This window comes from Gekko japonicus, unplaced genomic scaffold (assembly GCF_001447785.1).
Source record: "Gekko japonicus isolate JY-2015 unplaced genomic scaffold, Gekko_japonicus_V1.1 scaffold1045, whole genome shotgun sequence".
NCBI classification, from domain to species: Eukaryota; Metazoa; Chordata; class Lepidosauria; order Squamata; family Gekkonidae; genus Gekko; species Gekko japonicus.
Genome location: NW_015172588.1, coordinates 577,510 through 601,239, shown reverse-complemented (window position 1 = coordinate 601,239; position 23,730 = coordinate 577,510). Strand labels below are relative to the sequence as shown.

At 41.7% G+C, this 23,730-nt stretch overlaps 1 protein-coding gene across 1 annotated transcript in view; it reads right to left on the bottom strand.

The window, feature by feature from the left end:
* Positions 1–548: 548 nt before the first annotated feature.
* The window catches only part of KMT5B (lysine (K)-specific methyltransferase 5B), a 30,613-nt gene continuing 7,431 nt past the window's right edge, over positions 549–23,730 (bottom strand). The window contains exons 2-9 of the mRNA XM_015421494.1: positions 21,889–22,036; positions 13,589–13,754; positions 10,778–10,887; positions 7,015–7,181; positions 6,674–6,693; positions 6,425–6,561; positions 4,078–4,274; positions 549–2,161 (exon numbers count right to left, since the gene is read on the bottom strand). Coding sequence (XP_015276980.1) covers positions 696–2,161; positions 4,078–4,274; positions 6,425–6,561; positions 6,674–6,693; positions 7,015–7,181; positions 10,778–10,887; positions 13,589–13,754; positions 21,889–22,036 — 2,411 coding nt within the window. The 3' untranslated portion in view covers positions 549–695. The remainder of the gene's footprint in view (positions 2,162–4,077; positions 4,275–6,424; positions 6,562–6,673; positions 6,694–7,014; positions 7,182–10,777; positions 10,888–13,588; positions 13,755–21,888; positions 22,037–23,730) is intronic.

The following is a 23,730-nucleotide window of genomic DNA, read 5'->3' as shown; positions in this document are numbered from 1 at the left end:
TAAATACACCATATCCAAACTTGTATTCTGCATACTGCTACCCTTGTACATATAATGTACTAAAAGTCAGCAAACTGTCAACACCTTTTTTTTTTTTTTAAAGAAATCAATTTGACTTCCAACCAACCGTTTGCTACTATAACAAAGGCCACAAACAGTACGTCTGGGGACAGCATACAGTGTTAAAACTGACAAACTCCAAGGGGGGAAAACATCTAGCAAATAAACAAAAAAAAGCTGTAGTTTGTTGCTGGTGATATTAACATACTAGAAAACCTTAATATGCCGCTGCTATGATTTGTTTTAAAGTACTGTTTAGTCAGGTGTAAGAGCAAAATAATGCTCTCACAGATTTAAAAATAATCATGTAGCCACATTATTGTGATTTAATTATCCTGCATGGAAAAATTTGATGGCAATTTTAAATTTTGCTTGAGCCTTTATTTTACAATAGAGCATTTTCTCTAACTCAGAATTGCACATAAGAAGGCTATTAAAAAGTACAATAAAAATCTGCACAAATGACTTAAGGAGTCAGTATGCTGTACATTTTCTACAATATTATATTGATATAAGTGAATAAACAATAAAGAAGTGCTTCCACTAACATTTCAGAAAGTTCATCAGTTGGAGGAATAATTGACTGGAATTTTTCTTTAAAAAAATGGACATCCTGTTCAGAAAGACCTATAAGCTTATGCATTTAGCCTTAATGACTGATCCTCTCTCCTCCTGGAAGAAATGTCTATGTCTATTGAATCCTTGCCAACTATAAGCCTTAATCGCTTAGCTGGAGGGAGAGGAATAAAATCATCCTCAAAATCATCTTCATATTCATCCTCTTCCTCCTCTTCTTCCTCTTCGGATGATGATTCATCCACGGTTTCTTCTTCGTACGGACTATAATCATCCACGTCCATTCGTGACTCTAAGAGAGAAAGAGGATCACTACAACACATTCCATTCTCATGGAGGTCATCTGCATATGTCCCCCTGGTTTCTTCGTCTCGTTTCAGCTGTATTTTTAATTTTGCTGAACTGTTACTTGATCCTGAGTTAAACCCATTGTTAAGCTTTGCTACATATAAGTTGTTATCGTTGTCATGGTCTTTACTTAGCTTGATGCTTATTTTTGAAGAACTCATTCCATCATTTTCTTGGTCATTTGTCTTGCTGTTGCTATCATGCCGCCTCCGCAGAGTCAGTTTGGGAATCCCAGAGCTGTTTTCAAGAATTAGCTGTGCATCATACCTTGTGATTCGCCTTTTCTTTTTGCTTTTTGCAGTTCTAAAATGGTCCTTTGCTTTGAAAGTATCCGAAGTCACAATGGAGCAGCCACCAGATACGGGAATACAATCGTTATAGCCAACGGCTGAATCCACTACATTGTTCCTTTCTTCTAGGTCAGAATGTGAGCTGATTAAATCTGGCACTCTGTCTTTACCGGGCATATCATGGGCAGGATCAGTTTCCTCCGTTTTCACAGACGGCTTCCCATGTCGTCTTTGCCGGTATTTCTTTTTGGCCATAACCCTGTCGTTCTTCTGACACCTACCCTCTCCCTTAAGTGATGTCACATGAGCCTGTTCACCCTCATGCATCACGTGAGACTGCTGTTCCAAGCCATTGGCTTGTGTACCAGTCAAGTCGTTCTTATAGCTATTCAGCATATTTGGTTCAAGCTTTAAGTCAGAGGTCTCCTTCAGATTCATTCTTGCTCTCATTGACCTCCTTGTTATATATGTACAAGGCGATACCTCTCCAGGTTCACAAGCACCTTTCAGTTTGTATTCTCGTGCCGCATGCCTTGTTAAGCAGCCACCAGAGATGGCGACTTTCACTGGTCCCACGGTTTCCTTCTCCTTCTTCATAGGCAAGTTTTTATACAGGACTATTTTAGGCTCCTTAAGAACCAAACTTCCCATTTCGAGTTTTCTAGATGCGTTTTTCTGTTCTGGCCTTTTGCACTGATTCCGCAACTTAATCTTAGAAAGTAAAGGCTTTGCAGGCTTTTTCAGTCTCTTTGGTACCCTGGAATTATTTAGATGAGTTAGTTTGGATGAGGTAGAATTTGATGAAGCTGGGATTCTTGAAATAGACTGCCGCCTTAACGTTCTGCTCTTGCTGTTCTTTTTTACACCAATTGAAGATTTGCGGTTAGCTGAAAGAATAAAACGAAAGTTAATTTTCTTAGAATTCTTTCCTCTGGATTATTACCAAGTTGACCATAAACTGGGTTTTATGATCCCTCCCAGAAATATATAGCATAAGCACAAAAAAGTGTAGAAAAATAAAGTTGATCCATAGCAGTCATTCAAACATTTCCTATTCACAATCTTAAATAAATAATGTGGTACTTAATGCTTTTATAATTATAACGCTATACTGAAACAGTTCCATCGCATAACAAAGTTTGAGTCCAGTGGCACCTTTAAGACCCAGAAAGTTTTATTTTGTGCGCATGCCCACTTCCCCGGACATTCCACAGCATCCACACTTCTTCCAGAAGTTCCATTGCATGTTATGGACCTGACATTCTAAAGCCACCTTTGTATTCCATGCTCCTGAGCCAATCACAAACACTAGTACAGTTTGATCGACTACAAAATTGTCATACAGATAACCTCATTCAATTTGTTCTGTTTTCCTTAACATTTAAGATGAGTTCTTCAGGAACCTAACCCTATGTATTTCCTATGCACCAAGCGCTCTCATTTTCAAATTAATTCTTATTCCTTGGAAGTACCAAATTATCTGTATTATCTATACAAATAAAATACAGTATCTTTCTGCTTAGAGTGAGTTTTAAAAATGCACATACCGTAAGGCAACAAGTTGTAAAACATTTGACCAGTGATGAGTGCTGCGTCAAAAGCTTCAAAATGAGGCTTTAGCAACTGAGTACATTCTATGGCAACAAGAACACACATTTCATGTGAAATGTGACCTTGCACCAATATTTGAAGGGGTGCACCTCTCAGGTGTAGACCTATAAAAAGCCAGCAGCTAATTTCAACAAATCCATGACTATAGTACAAATATAATGTGCTAAATTTTGTTGATTTAGAATGGAATGAGAAACCTATGCACCTTGATACTGTCATTATTATATGCAGCTTACCTGGTTGAAGTACAATATCGTTATGTCCGTCTGATTATTATATAGCTGTTTTGATGGGATACACAGACACCCCCCCTTAAAGTATGTAATAAAATAACTGTGCGATCCTAGGAGGATTTACTGCAGTCTAAGCCCACTGATTTCAGAAAATTCAGAATAACTCTGCAGGAGGGCAATGCTATGAGTTTCAACGTATATAAAAATAAGTTTTTAGTGGGAGGAGGTTACATATACGCAGGGCTCTAGTCGGGGGGGAGCTCTCAGGTACGGAGCTCCGGAAGAGAACCTCTAGGGGGCGGGGCGGTCACGTGGTGAAGCCCCGCCCCCTTCTTTACCCCGCCCTCTGCTTCGATCCTGTACCTTAACTATTTTTATCAGTTCCTACTTTATATAAAAATTAAAGAGAATGAAATTATCTTTAGTCTGAGCAGTGAATGGTTGCTGTACAGTAGTTCAGAACAGGATATGTAGCTGATTTACTGAAGAAAGTTTGTCAGCCATTTGATCTCACCCATGCATCCCTCTGTAGCACATGTGGGCCTGGCAACAGGTGAATTCCAATTCTTGGGGGGAAAGATCTTCAAGAAAATCTGTATCCCAATAGTGTACTACAAATCTTCCATGGAACGTAAATTTCTTATTACTTGCTCCTCCACCAAATGAAAAAGTCTAATGCAAAAGCCCAAATTGTATGATTCCCTTTTAAGATTATCACAGTGTGCCAGAGTGGATAGAGTGCTGGACTAGGATCCTGAGAGACCCAGGTTTGAATTCTTACTTATACCATGGAAGTTTGCTGGGTGGCCTTGGAACTGTCACAAAATCTCAGCCTGGCCTACCTCATGGGTTTGTTGTGAGAGAATGGAAGATGTTCTAAGCTACTTAAGAGTTTCAACTGGGGGGGGGGAGTGGGACATAGATAAATAAATATGCAAATACAAATACACCTTACTTACTTGCATTAACTTTTTCCTGAGTGGTATCTGCATCAGTGTTAGAGCTGACAGACTGGCTGTCTGAGTTTTTACTGCTGTCACCCAACTTTTTAAGCCTGTTTAAACGTTTATCTGTTTCTCTGAGTCCATATTTACTATTTATCACAGGAGCAGGCACGGGCAACCCCACTCTTGACTTAAAAGCACCAGTTCCACGTCTATTAAAAGAGAACGATATACATTAATACCTCTATGAGTACCGATAAAAAATACTATCTGATGAAATATGAATCTCAGATCGATACTGACACATTTAGATTAGACAAGTTCATGTAAATATTTCCGCATTGTTAGAAGACTGCCGTTACAATTTCAGGAGAAATACAGAAGTCAAAATACAGGAAATTTGGCTTACGCTTTTCTGAAATCATCCCCTACCCTTTAAACATAGATTTGTCAGGTGAAACCTGTTTCAAGGAACACTCACATTCAATACAGTATTTACCAGTGATTGTTTAAAATACATGTGCTAATATTTTTCCTTTACTTTCCCATTCATTGGGGGATCTCTTTTAACGTGCCACTTGCAGAGTATTTTCCCTGTTTGATTGATCCCCATATTAGAAGGGTATTCACGCTGGCCCGTTTTAATGTGCTCCCCTCAGCTGTGTTATACGGGAGATTTAGAAAAACACAATTCCCGGATAGGTTATGTCCCTGTGGGCTAAAGGAGATTGAAGGAATGGACCATTTACTTCTGACTTGTAGCTTTTACCAGGATTTGCGCGCTTATCACCCCGGCCCTATACTGCAAACCCTGGAGGGCAAATCTGAGGAAAGTAAGATAATGAACCTTCTAGCCTCAAACGGGGCTGATACCATCAAAGAGGTGGCAAACTGCAGAGCGTATAGGAGGAGGAGTTCTTTTTCGGCAGAAGGGGTAGTGAATTAACTGTTTTGCGTGCCTATCGCCTCTGTACCTAAAGCTGCGGCTGTTGTTATGCCAAGAAAGGTTTGTTGTGTTGTGTTATTTTTCCTTTCGGTAAACATGCAACTAGTGAAAGGATGCTAGTGACAATTAAACTGGCACTCTTCTGATGCTTCTGTGATCCCCGTCTATCTAAGCGGGATAAATACACATTGATGGGGTCTGAACTGGCAGAGACTGATCAAGAGAGAGATCTTGGAGTTGTAGTAGATAACTCACTGAAAATGTCGAGACAGTGTGTGACTGCAATAAAGAAGGCCAATGCTATGCTGGGGATTATTAGGAAGGGTATTGAAAACAGATCAGCCAATATAATAATGCCCCTATATAAATCAATGGTGAGACCTCATTTGGAATACTGTGTGCAATTCTGGTCACCACACCTTAAAAAGGATATTATAGCTTTGGAAAAAGTGCAGAAAAGGGCAACTCAAATGATAAAAGGGTTGGAACACTTTCCCTATGAGGAAAGGTTAAAGCACTTAGGGCTCTTTAGCTTGGAGAAAAGACGACTGAGGGGTGACATGATCGAGGTTTATAAGATTATGCATGGGAAAGAGCAGGTAGAGAAAGAGGTACTTTTCTCCCTTTCTCACAATACAAGAACTCGTGGGCACTCCATGAAATTGCTGAGCGGTCGGGTTAGAACGGATAAAAGGAAGTACTTCTTCACCCAAAGAGTGATTAACACATGGAATTCACTGCCACAGGAAGTGGTGGCGGCTACAAGCATGGACGGCTTCAAAAGGGAATTAGATAAGCATATGGAGCAGAGGTCCATCAGTGGCTATTAGCCACAAGGTATAGATAGGGGCTCTGGGGCAAGTGATGCTCTGTCTTCTTGGTGCTTTGGGGGGGGGGCAACAGTGGGAGGGCTTCTAATGTCCTGGCCCCACTGCTGGACCTCCTGATGGCCCCTGGTATTTCTGGCCACTGTGTGACACAGAGTGTTGGGCTGGTTGGGCCTTTGGCCTGATCCAACACTGGCGTCTCTTATGTTCTTATGTTCTTAAATGCAAACATTTAACTGGACTTCTCAGATGCACTATGATGTTTAACTGGAATTACTTAGGAGTCACCAGCCGCTCTCCCTGCCATTTCACAAACATTGCCATTCTCTTTACAAAGACCCCATTCGTGCGATTTACTGAATTTTGTATAAACAAATGTAAATAGGCTTGCCAGCTAGAAATAACAAAATGCAAACATAAAATGAACTGTTTCCAAAAGAATCACCATTTATTAATAGGCTAAAATCCTTAAGAGCTGCCAACTTCAGAATAAGAAGTACCAACTGCAGGCAGACCTCAACTCTACAATGCAGCTGTGCAATTCAACTAAGTATCATCTGTCATTGCTGTTTACATGCTCAATACATACCTTTCACATGTGTAGCATTCACAGAATTCATTATTTTCTCCAAAAAAACCATCCCCATAGTAACAAGAAATTTCTTCTCCAGGTTCAATATCTCGGAGAGCTTTCACACATGCTGTATCCCGGCCCGTCGACACAAACTATTGAAGAAAAATAATTATTTTTCGATTATTTAATTAGTTTAAACAGTAATAATTTTAAAGTATCTCTATATTTAAATAGTTGGCATGGGTTAGAACGCTGATCACTTACCTTACAGTTGGGTCTGCAATCTGAAAAAGGTCCAAAAGATTAAAATCAATTAGCTGTTGATAAGCCCTGAAACATGAATAGTTACAGATATCTAAAGTAAGTTTTCATACTGATTTTACTGCTCATTATAAAATCGAACAACTGGACATTCGACAACAAGAAAAATACAGTACATTCTTCATTATCCTACTGGATTTTTAAAGGAAATATTTTAAAAGCAGTACTTTAGATCATTCTAATTAAATTTTGGGCACTGCTGAAGTTCAAGTGACTAAATACCTTAAAAATTACTTCTGAGTAGTATAACCAGTTATCTAATATTTTATATACTTATTGCTTACCATGGTTGATGAATGCAGCTGGACCAAGCCACAGCTGAGCACAGTTTTTCCGTGTTGAGTACATGACACTGAAGTCATTTTCTCCATGTCTGAGCAGCATATTCTCTTCTAGTTCAGACAATTCGGCAATACAACCCACTAGTAATTCTATTTTGTCATTTCGTTTCCTTAAAAGGAAAGGAAGAAATTATGCATTTCAACAGAAACCAAAATGTTTTGTGATCTTTTCCCACCATAAAATATTTTAACAGAGGAAAACAGATTTGTGGTCTCAGAGGATATGCGTATATGGATCACATTCAGTGGACTAAACCTCAAGTGGACTAAAAAAAGTGAAAGCTCCCCATTTGCTTAGGATGTCTTGTTTTTCTACTGTATGTACCAGCTGGAAATTCTGTGAACTCATGAATGACCTTAATTCAAAGCTATTTTCTCCAACATCCAAGAGGACACCACGCCCCAAATTTAACAAGCCCTTCAAGGGAAAATGGCAGTCCTGACCAGTGTTCCCTCTAAGCTGAGTTAGTGTGAGCTAGCTCACAGTTTTTTAGCCTCCAGCTCACACAGTTTTGTCTTAGGCTCAGGAAAGATGGCTTCAGAGCAAACTAATTTATGCAGCAGCCAAATCGCTTGCTCTCAACTTTAATGCTCACAAAGTAGAATTTTTGCTCACAAGAAAAGCTTAGAGGGAGCATTGGTCCTGACCCCAAGACAATAGGCCCTCGTTCCATAGCAGGTCCAGCCAAAACTCCAAGGCAAACAAGAAGGGAACATCAGCATGACTACCCTGACCACAAGGGGGCTTTGAGGATAGGAGGGCGGTTACAATCTTTCACACCACACTAGCGGAGCACAGTGAGTGACAAGTGAATGCTGGACATGATAAGCAAACGGCTGCTCCTTGGAGTTCAACACCATCCCACCCAACCGCTTCATACAGGTCCCAAGGAACTAGTCGGTGGAGAAGCACATACTCTTGGAGGCACGGTGCCATAAAACATCTGCTGGGCATCGGAGCCATTGAATGGGTTCTGGAACACCAAGAGACGCGGGGAGTTTACTCCATCTTCTTCGTGGTGCCAAAGAAGAATGGGGATGTGGCTGAACAGACAAGTAAGAACCAGGAAGTTCAGGATGAAGACAGTGAAATCCATCCTCCTGGCCATTCAGGAAGGGGATTTTCCTGACATCCATCGATCTGTCCAAGGCCTATTTACACATTCCGAGTCAAGAAGCTCACCGCAGATTTTTACGTTTCTCCTACGGTGGAAACCACTTCCAGTACAGAACACTTCCGTTCAGCCTGTAGTCTGCTCCCAGGGTGTTCACCAAGAACTTGGTAGCCTTAGTGGCACGCCTGCAGCTTCAGGGGGTGTCACCATTCCCATACTTGGATGACATTCTGGTAAAAGCCTCATCCTATCAGCAGAGCTTGGAGGCCTCAACTCTATTGGTGAACATTTTCAGGGAACATGGCTTTGTGGTAAACCTGGAAAAGAGCAACCTCCACCTGTCACAGTCACTTACGCACCTGGGCGTCCAGATAGACACAGTTAAAGGACAGAGTTTTCCTATCAAAAGAGAGGCAACGGAAGTTGCATTCTCTGACCACAGAGGTGCTGGGAAGACAAAACGTAGAGGTGATGACCCTGACAAAATTGCCAGGGATGATGGTGTCTTGCCAGGAGGTACTCCAGTGGGCGAGGTTCCACTGCAGAGGTTTTTACTGCCTTATCAGGACATTATCACACACATAAGGCAGCAGGTAGTGCGGTTAACACCAGAAGTGAAGAGTCAGTTGCGATGGTGGGTGGAACCCCTCCCATTTCCAACTCGGCATCTTGCTTCGAGAGCCGAAAAGGATAGTGATGACCACAGATGCTCTCTGGGTGGGGCACCCACTCCCAGGGATGGGTGACACAAGGTGCTTGGTCCCAAGAGGAGGCGACCAGGAGCATAAACTTCCTGGAGTTCAGGGCTATCAAGCTGGCCCTGATGGAACTCAGTGGGTCCTTATCGGGTTGCCACGTCCTGGTACAAATGGACAATACAACAGCAAAAGCGTATGTAAACAGACAAGGGGGAACCAGATTCAGTGTGTTGCACAAAGAAGCCAGCAAGCTATTGGAGTGGGCGGAGGTCCACCTACAGTCCCTGAAGGTGGTGCACATCGTGGTCCAGACAACATCCTGGCAGACTGGCTGAGCAGACGAAAACTAGATCAATCGGAATGGATGATGTAGAGCAGTCTTCTATCAGATTTGCCAAAGATTCGGGGTGGGGTGGGGATAGAGATGGACCTGTTTGCCACAGCAAAAAAATCACCAAGTGCAGAGGTTCATGTCTTGGGCAAGGTGCCCTCAGGCGACAGGAACAGATGCTCTAAACTGCAATTGGCCCCAAGGCCTACTTTACGCCTTCCCATCAACTCAACTGATACACAGGGCAAGCCACAAGGTGATAGAACAGAGGGCGGAGGTGCTGCTGATAGCACTCTTCTGGCCAAGGAGACCATGGTTCCAGGACCTGAAAAGGCTGTCTCTAACAGAGCCATGGTGTCTACCTCAAAGGGACAACCTATTGACACAGGGGTTGCTGCGGCACCCAAAACCGGCCCTCTTAAACCTCACAGCCTGGAGGTTGAGCGGAAACAACTAACACAGCTGGGGTACCCAGGGAGGGTGATCGACATCATGCAAGCCTCTAGAAAGGGGTCCACAAATAGGGTGTACAACACGACATGGAAGATTTTTTATGCATGGTGCATAAAGCGTAGCCTGGGCCCCCTAAAGGTATCGATAAAAGGGATTTTATCATTTCTTCAAGATGGGCCAGACAAAGGGCTTAGCACCAGCACCCTGAGAAGGCAGGTAGCGGCCATATCAGTGGATCGATTCATTAATGGCTACTAAACATGGTGATCAAAGGGGCCTTCCTATTCCGTAAACTTCTGAATACCAGCACTAGGAGGAAACACCAGGAGAAGGCCTTGGCCTCTATGCTATTGGCCCTTCAGGGCAATTGACTGGCCACTCAGTGAAGCCTGATGCTGGACTAAATGGAGCCCTGCTTTGATCCAGCAGGGCTCTTTTATGTTCTTAGGAGTTCTTTGGTATTAACTGAAAGGCAAGAGCCAAAGGGCTCTTGGCCCTTGATTTTTAACCCATGGGTTACATTCTGAGGCAGCCTGGCAGACTAAGACCACCACAGATATGTATCCGGTTCCTTTGATTTATTTTTTAAAATTATTTTATAATTTGAAATTTTCTGTAATCTGCTTTTAGTCCTTTCAGGGGGGAAAGTGACAGCAATGCTCCAGTAAGGAAAATAAACACACTTAATATAGCACTTCAGGAGATGGGGTGTTGTCCAAGATGCACATTGAAATGCTTCAAATGCAAATATATATTCCAATGCACATTCAAATATGCCTTCTAATGTGAATGGAGCCTTTGTCAGGGCAATAAACCTTCATCTGTCCTCACCAATGTCATCACACAATCAAATCTGACTGGTTCTGTGGCATGATCATATTTACTACATCGTCCCTGATTGACTTGGATAACTCTTAAAACCAACCCTTTTAAGTAAAAAAAATAAGATGTACCAAAGCACTAGCAGAACAATAAAATGAACAGGCACAGCAAGGACACATAAAAGAGTGAAAGTTATATAGGTTTTCTTCCCTGCGAACCCCACACACCAGCAAATTTCACAGCAAACACTCTGCCAAAGCAATATAGTATTATTGCAGTGTGCTTACCACTCTTTTGTTGCAACTATTTTGGCTCCATTTTGCTCCGATGAATAGCGGTTACATGGCAATATTTCAAATCCACTGTCAGTTGCAAACATTCGTAAATAAATAAATACCTACAACAGAAAAAGTACCTCAAGTAAATGTCTCAAATTTCTTCAAAATTATTTTGAATGAATATTGCACACACACACACCATTCTCAAAATTAAATGGGGCACACTTTCACGGTAAATAAAATTCATTCTGGCATAAGTGTTAATTTTGCTGCAGCATATTAACGTGGCTACCCCTCTGGAATTACCCTCATTTTCATAAACTGAATGCCAGCCCCATTCCACAACATTTGATAGTGATGACCAACACTGATTAAATATGTATTTTGTATAACACTTTGACATGTTTTCTTAAACCTGCTTCCTCACATTCTTGTGCTGTGGGGTATGTGAGCAGTAATAATAGTCCTCTATATGCTTTTGTACCATTCATGCGTACCCGTCACACCCCTTTTGTCTCATCTGTTCTCTAATTACCACATGTGGTGTCAAGGGAGATTTTTACAGATACCATGGGTGTCAAAAAGAGATAAATGAGTTCTAGATCTAATCAAGCCTGAAGTCTCCATAGAAGCTAAAAGGATTAAATTGAGGCTATCATGCTTTGCTCACATTATGAGAAGACAAGCCTCGTTGGAAAAGACAAAAATACTACGGAAAGTTGAAGGCAACAGGAAAAGAGGATGACCCAACATGATTCAATCAAGGAAGCCACGGCCTTCAGTTTGCAAGACCTGAGCAAATGCAAGACCTGTTAATGATAATCCATAAGGTCACCATAAGTCAGAAGTGATTTGATGACACTTCACACACACAAACCCCACCTCATTTCAGAAAGTCCTGTGCGTGATGTTCCTTGAGAAGAACGCACAGACGCTGATCAAATTTCCAGGTGGGCGTCTTAAATTACAAACCGTACAAAACTAAGATTTTCTAGTTTTTGACTTTTCGTATCTTGTAATTTTAATTATGAGGTCCATTGTTTGTCACTCTTTCTTGATCTCCCATGACAGTTCTTTTGGGGAAAGCCAAGATATTCCTGGCTGGTTCAAAGTTGACCTCACTATGGGAAGGTGTTAGCTGCCAAGTGTGACTTCTGAGGCGCGGCAGATCGAAAGATGAAAGAGCTGTTTCGGCTTCCCTGCAGTGGAGCAAGTCGGCCAGGCGGTGGCAGTGTGGCAGCACGACATCAAGAAGCCCTGACGTCATCAGCCAGCCGACAAGAATACATGCCGTGGGAACACGACTGATCCAGCCCGCAGATGAAGCCCCGTCTAGCTGCAATGTGTGTGTAATTTTAAAAAATGCTGTATGTTGTCTTCCCTATCCCCCATGAATATTGTTAGTCCAACTGTCAAAGAGTAACTGTAAATCGCTCTGAGCCAGCAGGTGTGTGGGAAAGAGCGATCAATAAATCGAAAGTATTATTATTATTATCCAATACCACCAACAGCCCAGTGAGCTCTTTGGGAAATAAAGGAAGATACTTTAATCTTTAAAAAATAACCACTGCACTTCTAGGGTTCTATCACCTTTTCTTATTATGAATGGTGGAGTGCAGACTACCTCCTAAAACAAAACTTGACGAAAACTCCTAGTAATTCCAAATGCTCATATCTGTTTCAACACGTCTCAGGCTTCCTAAAATTTTTTGAGTCCCTTAAGTACTAAGCCATCTCTCTCTGAAGTACTCAGTTTTCTGTATTGTTGCTGTGCTTCACGCTCCCAAGCCTTATACTGAAAAGTTTATCACTCCCCCGAATCCTTGCTCGGGTCAATACATATCTCACTTAAGGCAAATCTGTAGAATGACAGTTGAGATGGGCAAGCTTTACCTTGGCTCAGTGTCATGTGAACGTACTTCCAATGCACTGATTTAGCACCATGAATACTTCATTTGAATGTACTTTAATAAGGGGCCAAGCCAAGATAACAACCTATGGTCCCGGTCACACGTGCCGGAAAACGCGCGCGCGCGCGCGGGGGGGGGGGGGGGGGGGCTATTTGCGCTGTCGCATTTTGACCCGCGATTATGCGGTCGGACGTGCCGGCAGCACACCGGAGTTTTGTCCGTCGGCGTGTGCTTCCAGTGCGCTTCAACGAGGACAGCCGGAGGGAATGGGCGCGCGCCGGCACAATCACACGGATCAAGTCCATCTGCGGCCCGTGGCAAATCATTTGCTAGTGGAGTTTGGCAGGTACTTTTTAACTGCGCATCTGCGGCCGGACACCACGGGTTGGCCACGGGTGCGCTACGCTTGCCAGATGTTGCGGTGTGATCGCGCCCTGAAAATCCGGCCGGCATTTGTGGCTCTCCCGTGGCAAACTGTGTGTGATTGGAGCCAATATCAACTAAAATAAACCGTCAATAGCATAATATCTGCACCAGCCCATACTGGGACTAGACATTTACCAGAGAAAGGCAAACTATTCCCCATGCCTCCCACTCCCTGTATAGCTGTCATTAGCTTCCTCCATTTCTTTCACACCTCACGCATTTATATCACACCATCATGCCGCTCCCTGAGCCCTCTATAACCAGGCTATTCCATTTAACCCTTTCCCTTAAAGTTTATTTCCATCAAGGTAATTAATCCTGGTTTTAATTCTAAGAATACTGCATTTGTTAAAACTTAAAGAGTAAGTAAGACAAGTTACGCTCTTTTACTAGTTTAATTTGATTTAACTTTCATGAAAGCCTGCAAAATCACACACACACACACAAATAATTCCAAACTATAATTATGTATAAACAAACCTACATGTTCCTTGAACAACCTTTCCTGCATTTTGTTCTTGTTAAGAAAATAGTGCCGGGCCCAGTCACCTGACGTCAAGGACTTGAAGGCTTTATCCAAGTGCTCATCTTTTTTAAAACGTTCAATTACCTCCTTCAGTTCCTCCTGCCTTCCTTTTATTGGTCGAAACCTTAAAAAAAAAAATACAAGAAGCCCATCCAGTCAAACACGCTTTTTAAAATTTACCCATAACTCAGTTGCTGGGACAGAAATATAGGCACTGCTGTCAGCAGGTTCTGCACAACTCTGAGTACTAAAGGGAATTGATACAATACAAATACAACCATTAGAATGCTTACTAGCTAGGACAGTTTTTACATGCAATGCTGGATTCTCACCAGCTTATCTGCGGGCTGCTACCAACTGGGAGTGTGGGAAGCATCCCACTGGGATGTAACTTTCTCTGAGCTTATTGTAAGGAGTCAAACTATGCAAGCTGCATTGGTTCTCACCAGTCATTTTGACTAGCAGGACAGGAAGGTAGGCTTATTCAGCTTGACTACAGAACAGAAGCAGTGAAAAAGCATACTTGCCCCTCAAAATCAAGAGCATGCAAAATTAAGTACATGCATTTAAATTCATTAGCAAATTAAATAGGCCTGGAAACTGGGTGCCTCTTTCCACATTACATTATGTAAGTAAATGGAAACAGATTTTCGTAAAACTGCATATGTGCCCCCCCCCCCGCTCCAGCAATCTTGCAACAGTTAAACAGCATTCAAAAGCAGCAAAGACAAGTAGATGTAAGCAGATACTCTTCTTGCTTTTGTGTTGATAGCAGCTAAGGAAAGCAAGATGTTGTGCAACTGACTTGGTGTTCCAGATGAAAGTCCCAAACACTGGGTTACATTTCTAAGGCTTGTTTCTGATCACAGCCATGTTGGTCTTGCGGTAGAACAAGAAGATTTTCTGAGAGTCAAAACTCCCTTTTGTCAGATTCCATTTGGAGTCTAGATCTGATTGGGAAGGGGGTGTTGCAAAGAAGGAACTTGGGATTCAGAGATACAACGCACACAGTAATCAGTACGATTTAAGTGGAGGGGGACTGCTTGGGGACATTTCTTTTAATTTTCTGCTCCCAAACATTTCCCCTCAGCTCTAGTCAAGCTGAATACTATGCATTCTACCTCTGCATCCTGATTTCCTTCTTTGTTACACCCCCTCCTACCTTCTGACTGGGATAGATGGACTCAGAGATCTCCACCCGACGAAGGGAGCTTTGACTCTTAAAAGCTCCTACTCCAAAAAACTTGTTGGTCTCTAATGTGCTATTGGACTAAAATCCAGCATTTCTAAGGTTTGTGGTTTGTTCAAAGAAGAATCCTAAAAGACTTGTTCTTATTGTTTAGAAAAGGGATCTCTTCTCAGAGAAGACTAAAAAAAAACTCATTTTGTGAAAAGGCAACCATTAAAATTGGAAAGAATGAGCTAGATAAACTCCTCAGGTACTAGTCATATAAGCTACACTAAAGAAAAAAGCAGGAACAAACTGCTGAGATTCGTGGAAACCTCACAGAATTAGGAAAGGCAGATTTAGGGGTGGTACCCATTGATCACAAGTGACCAATGTGATAAAGATGCAGGTGAATACAGTTGCTGGGTATATTGAAAGAGAAAATTATAGCACAAAGAGGGGAAAATACAAAATATATACAAAGGGTATGCAAAGAAGACTAGGTTTATCCTGCAGGCATTACAATATTTACAGGAACAGGGAATTTGTTTTCCCAACACAAATGAGAGAGTTTAGCTCATGTAGACTAACAAATCTTATTCTAACACAACTCTTTATGGACTCCAGTCCACTCTATCTAATGAAGTAGCCTCTGGACCATCAAAGTTTATGCTGGAATAAAATGTATTAGTTTTTTAAGATGTTACAGGATTCATACTTGCTTTTGCTACAAGAGAATAGCATTCCTCTGGAATATGACCTGTTCAGCTGAACAAAAAAGGGGGAGAGGAGATGACTGCACGCTTCAAAATATAAAATAGAGGGTAGCACAGAAGTTTAAAGAAGTTTTTAATTGAGCTCTGTGTATGGCTGGGGATATGTCAGGCTGCAACCTTGCTTAAAGCCAAGCAGATACTGAGCTGATCGGTCCTTGGGATAGGAGACCTCTAGGAGCTACATAAAAAGGCAAGATGTAAATTGCATAAGTTTTGAAAAAGAGAAGTTACAAAAATTACAGTTACTAGAAACTGGATGGGATAAAAAATAAGGCTGGTGATTACTAGCAAAAAACTTAGCAAAAAATTATACCTATTCATCAGCCTACAAAATCATTCACAACCTAAATATTCTTTACTAATCTTCTCTGATATAATCACTCTGGATTGGATCCAGTGTTTCCATCCCACTAATAGCGTATAAGCAAGGAGTATCCTACCAGCTGAAGAGGTATGTGTTCCACCAACATAAAGGTACAGGCAGAACAGTCCTTGTACTGGAGGAAGGTCCCATCTTTAGTGGGACAGAAACACTGGATGCAACTCAATGGATTTAGAACAAGAGGCCCATATCAAACCACTGCACTATTTCTGAGGTTCTGCTGGTCTCCAGGAACAACATTTTCGGGAGTCAGTGGGCTGCAGAGGGGAAGGGTAATTGGTAGAGACCACCACCCTCTTTTGAAAATTTAAGGTCTCTTAAGTTCTTGTAACTGGGTGGTTGGATGCAGATCAATATTTTTTCTTTCGTTTCTAATGACTGACACAAATGTGTTCTTATCAAGTAGTTCTCACATATGCAAGGCTTACCTAGTTTGAATACAGAAAGTATGATTTTATCAAAAACAGCCTAAAACCATTTTTCATCTTAGGATATAAATGGTAACACATTAAAAATGGGAACAACATTCAACTTGTCTGATCCACAAAGATGATACTTATTTACTTCAGCTATGAGATCTGCTGCCGCTTGTTGCACATTTCTCTTCAAAGTACATTTTGGATATGATTACAAGTTACGAGTACAGTTTGCCATCTTGCCTGGGGTGAGAGACGTTAAGAGGCATTAACCACTGCTAAATCCTATGTGCCCTTATCTTGTATCTAAGGGTTGTATGATGCTAAAAATGACCCCTGTGGCCTAATCCCATGGTCGACTGACTACAAGACACAAGAAAACTTAACAGAAAATAAACTTTAAAGGATTAGGCTTTTCCCTTAAAATGCTCCTTTTAACAATATCCATGCAAATAATCCAAAATATGGACAAGTATTCAATAACTAATAAAGCCATTCTGTGCTTTAGATGCCATGGCATATTTCCTTCTTTCTGTTCTGGGCTCCCTTCAGATAATCTGCTTGTAAAGACTTGATGCTTGAAGAATTGTAAAAAAAACAAAACCCATGTACCACCAAACCAGCATTTCAATTGTCATATAATTTGAAGCTGAGAACCAGTATTTCCTCTACTCAGACTGGCTACCAATCAATCTTCAAACAGCATGTGCATGCACATTTTCCTGCATATGGCTCACCTACTTGGATCATTTGGAACCCTTTGCTACAATAGGCATCATTCTGCAATGTGCCACCTCTGTGCTTGTGGCATACTTTGATCTGGTTTAGACTGGTCTGTGGAAGGCATGACGAACGACTCATTATGCCTTATGGGAGAGGGTTCGACTAAACATCCTTCTAATCTCTTCCACCTTAGGCTTCTAGTAAGGTTAAAACTGTGTTGAAACCAGATGGAATCTAATTGCCAACTGAGTGGTAAAGTCCCAAATCAGTTTCATGGTAGTAATCAATGTTAGTGAACCCTGCATGTACAGTGCATAAAATATATTGTGCTTGAGAACTGACACTGCATCCAGTGTAGAAAACATGTATGCTTATTTAAGGCAGTAGAATTCAAATGCATATATGTTGAAGATTTGACAAGTACAGTTACAAGCATATCTCCCAATATGCAGACAGACAAACATGGGACAGGAAACGTTCAAAACTGCTAGTCTGGTGATAAATTATATACAATGGATGATAACATCTAACTCATGACAGGCTGAAAAACAGGTCTTTTACTAAGCATAACCAAGAAGAATGCTTTTAGTTAAATGCTCATTTAGGACAATTTGCATTCAATAATTACCTTATTTCACAACTCTGAATCTTCTGAAATATCTAAGGGGAAACCTTTACTTGGAAACAAGGAAGCCTCTTTCTTGATAACTGAAATTTTAAGGAGCAAGTTCTCACATGAGAGTATGGCAAATAATCCAACTCAGAAATACAGGTCTACCGACACAAACCTAGAGATTCCTCATATCAATGTAACATGCTGTTCATACACGTGGCACTTTATGAAGCAAATCTGTATGATACACATGTTTATATCTTAATAGTGGAAAGAGTCGGACTCGACTGTGGGACTGAACAACAACAACTTGCTCAAGCAGCTTACCCTAGGACTGTCCTCTTAATGGGCACCTTGGACAACATATCTAAGAATATGCAAGCCTTGTCAGTGCTTGCTGTAGGAAACTATTCCCATTTCAGTATTAGTTCACTTCCCATACCAGAAGCCAGAAGCTTTTATTAGTGTTCTGATTTGACAGACCCTAATCCAAGCAAGTCTTTTAAAGGTATCAAATATAGTGTTTTTACTGGAGTGTGTCAGTCTTCAGACTATGTTTCTAAACACACACACACACACACACTTGTATTATCTTTTACACAGCATGTGCAGTTGCAGGGAAGTTGCAACCTTTTGGGGTAAGCAGGGTTATGTATAAACTGTCATCTTGAAAGAAACTGATTCAGCAGATAGTATTACAAATTCTGACAATGTGAATCTTATTTCCAAAATAGAATTGACTAGTTCATCATGAAGTAGCAAAAATGCTTCATCTATTGGGTTAATACCTTAAAGAGCCAGTTTGGTGTAGTGGTTAAGTGCGTGGACTCTAATCTGGGAGAACTGGGTTTGATTCCCCACTCCTCCGCTTGCACCTGGCTGGATGACCTTGGGCAAGCTGCAGTTCTGATAAGAGCTGTCCTTGAAAAAAGAGCAGTTTCTGTCAAGAGCTCTCTCAGCCCCACCTACCTCACAGGGTGTCTGTTGTGGGGAGGGGAAGGGAAAGGAGTTTGTAAGCCGCTTTGAGACACCTTTGGGTAGTGAAGGGCGGGGTATAAATCCAATCTCTTTTCTTCTTCTTCTTCTTAATTACTCTTACCTATTGTGATGGTAAATGCTGGTATTTCATCAACCTAACTGCACCCCTTTTCAAATTATATATAAACAGGTATTCAATGTTTGAAGCAACTTTAAACGTGCTTGGCCTAAAGAAATTTCCTTAATGACTAATAATAGTTTAAAAAAGGAAATGCTGACAAGGAAATATTATCCATAAAACAGGAGAACAACTCTAGGCCTGTAACACAGAAGAGAATTGTAGGTCCTTTAGACAATGAACAAGATCCAGACTAAATAGGCCATTTCCACAGATTGCAGACACCCTCAGGGTCCCATATCCACCAGTGAGGGTGAAGGCAGGAAAGTATAGTGGAAAACTGGTGGAAAATTTACTCTGGATCTAGTCTTATGTAGGCAAAGACTGGAACCTATGAAAATGAAATGATACCTCTCTGGGCTTTGTGCTCCTATAGAATTTAAGAGCAGTTATATATAATTTTTTTTTAAAGCGCCAGAATGAAATTTCTTCTGTCCTGCACATTTTGGATAGGTAATCTATTCAAAAGTGACTCCAAATGGCCTGATTAAAAAGTAGCACGCTATTTTTTAAAAATACAACATCAGCTGCTGTGGTCACTCTAGGAGACTGGCTCAAAAAAGTTACCAGATATTTCAGGAAATACGGGACCTTTCAGGTGCAAGCAGAGAGACAGTTATTTTGCTTATAATGCAAATAATTTTATTAGGAGTCAAAAAATTATTTCTGAAAATTAGTTAGCGATGTCAGAGATCTATTGTCTTTGGGCACTCCAAGCTGTAAGCAGCACAGAAAATCAAAACAGCTGAAAAATTTTCAATCTCCTTCAAATTTTTGTATATCAGAAACTGTAATGGGTAGATTTCAATTCCCTGTGTCCCAGGAATGAAACAGGAACACTTCAAATGCCTTCATTATTTCCAACTGCAATCAGTGATACTGTTTCCTGGTCCGACAACATTCTTAGATATTAACATGTTACCCAAAGCCATAAACAATAAAGGGTGGCGATAGACCAGTCAAAAGAAAAGAAGAAACACCCCACTGAAAAAAAGTCATTTACAAATTCGCTCAGTGCATTTACCACAACTATTCAACCATTGAAGAACACGGCACCAGGCCCTTTCTGTAGCTTCTTATGGCTTCTTTGTTTTTATAGCTTCAAATACACTCATGGTAGCTGATTCTTCAAAGTGATCACCAATACAGTGGATGGACAAGGAACTAGACAAAATCACTGATTATGACAGAATCTAAACATATAAATGATGAAAGGGGCTTATTTCAGGGAGGAAAAAGACTTAACTTCTAAACCATTAGCTACATGTATATGAAATGTATTCCTTAGAATTCCTCTATATTTTCATACTGCTGAGGTGATACAACACTCTGCGTTATTCAAAATATACTAGACCATGTTTTATAGAGCAGCACCTTCAAGCAGATTCAAGCAAAAATGTTATGAATTATCGTTTCCCCCCACTATATTATGAGACAGAAGGACAAGCATCTATTTTTTAAAAAATGTTACTCTCATAGATGTTATTATTATTATTATTTATTTCAGGTAGGTCCAGCCTACCTGAGGGACCGCCTTTCCCCGTATGTTCCCCCAAGAGCACTACGGTCTGGGGCCCAAAATCTGCTAACTGTGCCGGGCCCCAGAGATGCAAAACTGGTCACTACGAGGGCCAGGGCCTTTTCGGTGGCGGCCCCTACCTGGTGGAATGAGCTCCCGGAGGAGATCCGGGCCCTGCGGGATTTGATGCAGTTCCGCAGGGCCTGCAAGACGGAGCTCTTCCACCAGGCTTTCGAGTAGGGGCCGCCGCCCCCGCCATATTGTCATCATGGGGAGGTGGAAGAGGCCCTAGGATGGAACATCTGGACTTTTAACATCTGAAGATTGAAGCCACTGAATGTCCACTGGGAACTTCTGGACTTGGTCAGTCATCTTTCTGGGTTTTTGGAACTGAAAATCATTGAGCACTTTATTTGTATTGGGATTGGTTTTAAACTGTATAGTATGTTTTAAATGTATAGGATGGTTTTATTGTTGCAAGATTCCTTGCCCTGTAAGCCGCCCTGAGCCCTACGGGGGAGGGTGGGGTATAAATTTGATAAATAAATAAATTGCATTTATACCCCGCCCTTCCCGTGAACGGGCTCAGGGCGGCTTACACAAGCACAAAGTGCATACAGTACATAAAATATGTGTGACAGATGTGTGATAAAGAACATCTAATGATTCTGAGTATGTGTGATAGATGTGTGATAAAGAACATCTAACGATTCTGAGTATTCATTTCAGATAGTCAACAGTCCTGGTAACAATCAAGGCTGCCACAATGTGACACACAGAAAGATTAAGACAGCTATACAGAAACAAAATTCTCAGATTTTTTTCTAGGACTCTTTTTGAATCGATCTCAAAACTACAGTACAAAAATTAAGGAGCCAGAAAAATACTTTAAAGGCTAGCTGTTAATTATTTTCCCTAGAAATAATCACTGAACTAAGTACTAAGGTAGTACATGGAAACAGTATACACTTACCTAAAATACATATTGTGGTTCAAGGAATTAGAAACTACTAGAAGACCATGAAGAATCTAACAACAGGATTCTTCCCGAAAATATTACTTCTAAAGGAGAACTCCCATGATCAATCATTACATATTACTTTGAGCAAGTTGTCTAAGCAGAAGACAACCTGGGTGATGACGCAGTGATAATCTATTACATAGAAACCAAAGAACGATTTTTAACATTATTATAAAGAAACCAGATCAACACGCAAATAGTAAAATGTGTGAACACTTGTAGTGATCTGATAAGTTCAAAATTCTGGAAGCACAGTCCGGCACTTTGTGTATTGTATAGCCCAAACTCTTATGTGGAACATGGCAACGAGGGTTAAAGAGATCAGAATTAGAAACATCACACTCTGCTTGGCTAAGCACAGAAGGCTCAAGGAAACATTCCAATTCTGTGTTATACTTGAAAGACAACAACTTCATAATTTGGGAGTTGTCAATTCTACATTTATTCTTTCTCTTTTCTGGGTAAATAAATTAAAGTAAGTTACCTAGTGTTCATTTTATGTGTTTGAAACCCTAAATATGGATCAAGAACCAAACTAGTTGCTAGGTCATCGTTCTCACACAGCTCCTTGGCAGACATTCCAGAAGAAGGCACGTAGCGACTTTGGCCTTCAAATCCCGAACCACCACTACCTGCATAAATCAAAAGAAATGTCAGTATTAGCTAAAACAGACTATTGAATCTCAAGGACTTCCCCCTTCTACGAGGTACTTCCATGAGAGAAAACAACAGGAGTGGGAACGTAGACGCCTAACAATTTGTTGTGTATATATACCAGTATAAAGAGGGGGGGGGATTGCTATCGGAGCACGGCAACATGTTTTGTTTAGTAGAAAAGCAGCCCCGCTTTTCAATTCACACATAATTTTCACCTTAGGAAGGGTTAACGAAGCAACCATTTCCCCAAGTGCCAATCCCCCTCCCCCACAACATCATATCTGAGGATGATGCTGCATCAGCAAACAGAAAACAAAAAGAAGAGGGACAGGTGAGAATTGTGCATAGCCAGATGCAATGAGAGCAAGATGAGGTCTAGTGGCTCATGGACTCAACTCAGAACCAGCTGGTGGCCACACAGGTCCAGGGCGCTACACGGAGCACAAGCCACATCTGCTGCCTTCCCCCACACCACCTGCCCCTGTGGTGCTGCTAGCACCTCAGGGGCTGGCCTATTTGGGTAGAGAACCGGCCCTGTGTGATGAACAGAACAGTCTGCTGGACAGCTGTTTGGCATACATAACAAAAATTGCCTGTTCCTGTAATTGAACCAATACCTTGCACTTTAGTTGCGATTGTCCTATATTCAGACTAGCATTTCCACAGGCGTAAGGATTTTCACCATACTGTGTGATTTTCTTCCCTCCCCTGTCCTGTGGCAGCATGCCATACCCCCTGAAATCCTGTTCCTCGGGGGCTGGGAAACCCCATACAGGTTTTTGGGAGGAATTTTGGGTTAACGCAAGGGGTGGTGGTGGAAAAAATGCAACACCATAGGCAGAAATCCTAAATCCCAGAGAAACGCTGGTCCGGATCCAAGCCACTGGTTTAGCACAGAGGAATTTCAATGGAATGATAACCATAATTAAGGACCAATCAGAGAGCTGTTGACACTAGTTTAATATTTCATAGTACTACATGGAAAAACAGGTTGCTTACCTGTAACTAGTGATCTTCGAGTGGTCATCTGTGCTTCACACCCATGGGATCTAGTGAGCATGCGCTGGATCGATCGGCATTGTAGCAAGCTCTTTAACGGATTTTCGCGCCCAGTCCCTTGGGCATGCGCAGAACCCCCACCGCGCATGCCCAGAGGGGTGGGCGTAAACATCCCGCCAATTCCTTCAAACCGCCGCAAATCAACCCCTATGGAAAATGTAGAAGCTGACAGCAGCGGGGAAGTAGGGCGGGAGGTGTGAATACACAGATGACCACTCGAAGATCACTAGTTACAGGTAAGCAACCTGTTTATCTTCGATGTGGTCTCTGTGCTTCACACCCATGGGAGATTAGCGAGCAGTGGCCTACCTGGAGGAGGGTGCTGGCAGGTCCTTTACTGCGTAGCCAAAGACAGAATGTGACATCCCATGTTGGTATTCGTGTTCTTACGGACGTCTAGGGCGTAATGCCTTATGAAGGTGTTAGGCGTGGCCCAGGTAGCGGCTTTACTAATGTCCGTCAGGGGCACTCCCTGGAGGAAGGCAGTGGAAATCACAACAGCTCTGGTAGAATGAGCCCTGATAGGGCCAGGCAATGGCTGTTTGGCGATCAGGAAGCAGAGACGGATGAGACCCGCAATCCACTTTGACAGGCGCTGAGCCGTGATGCG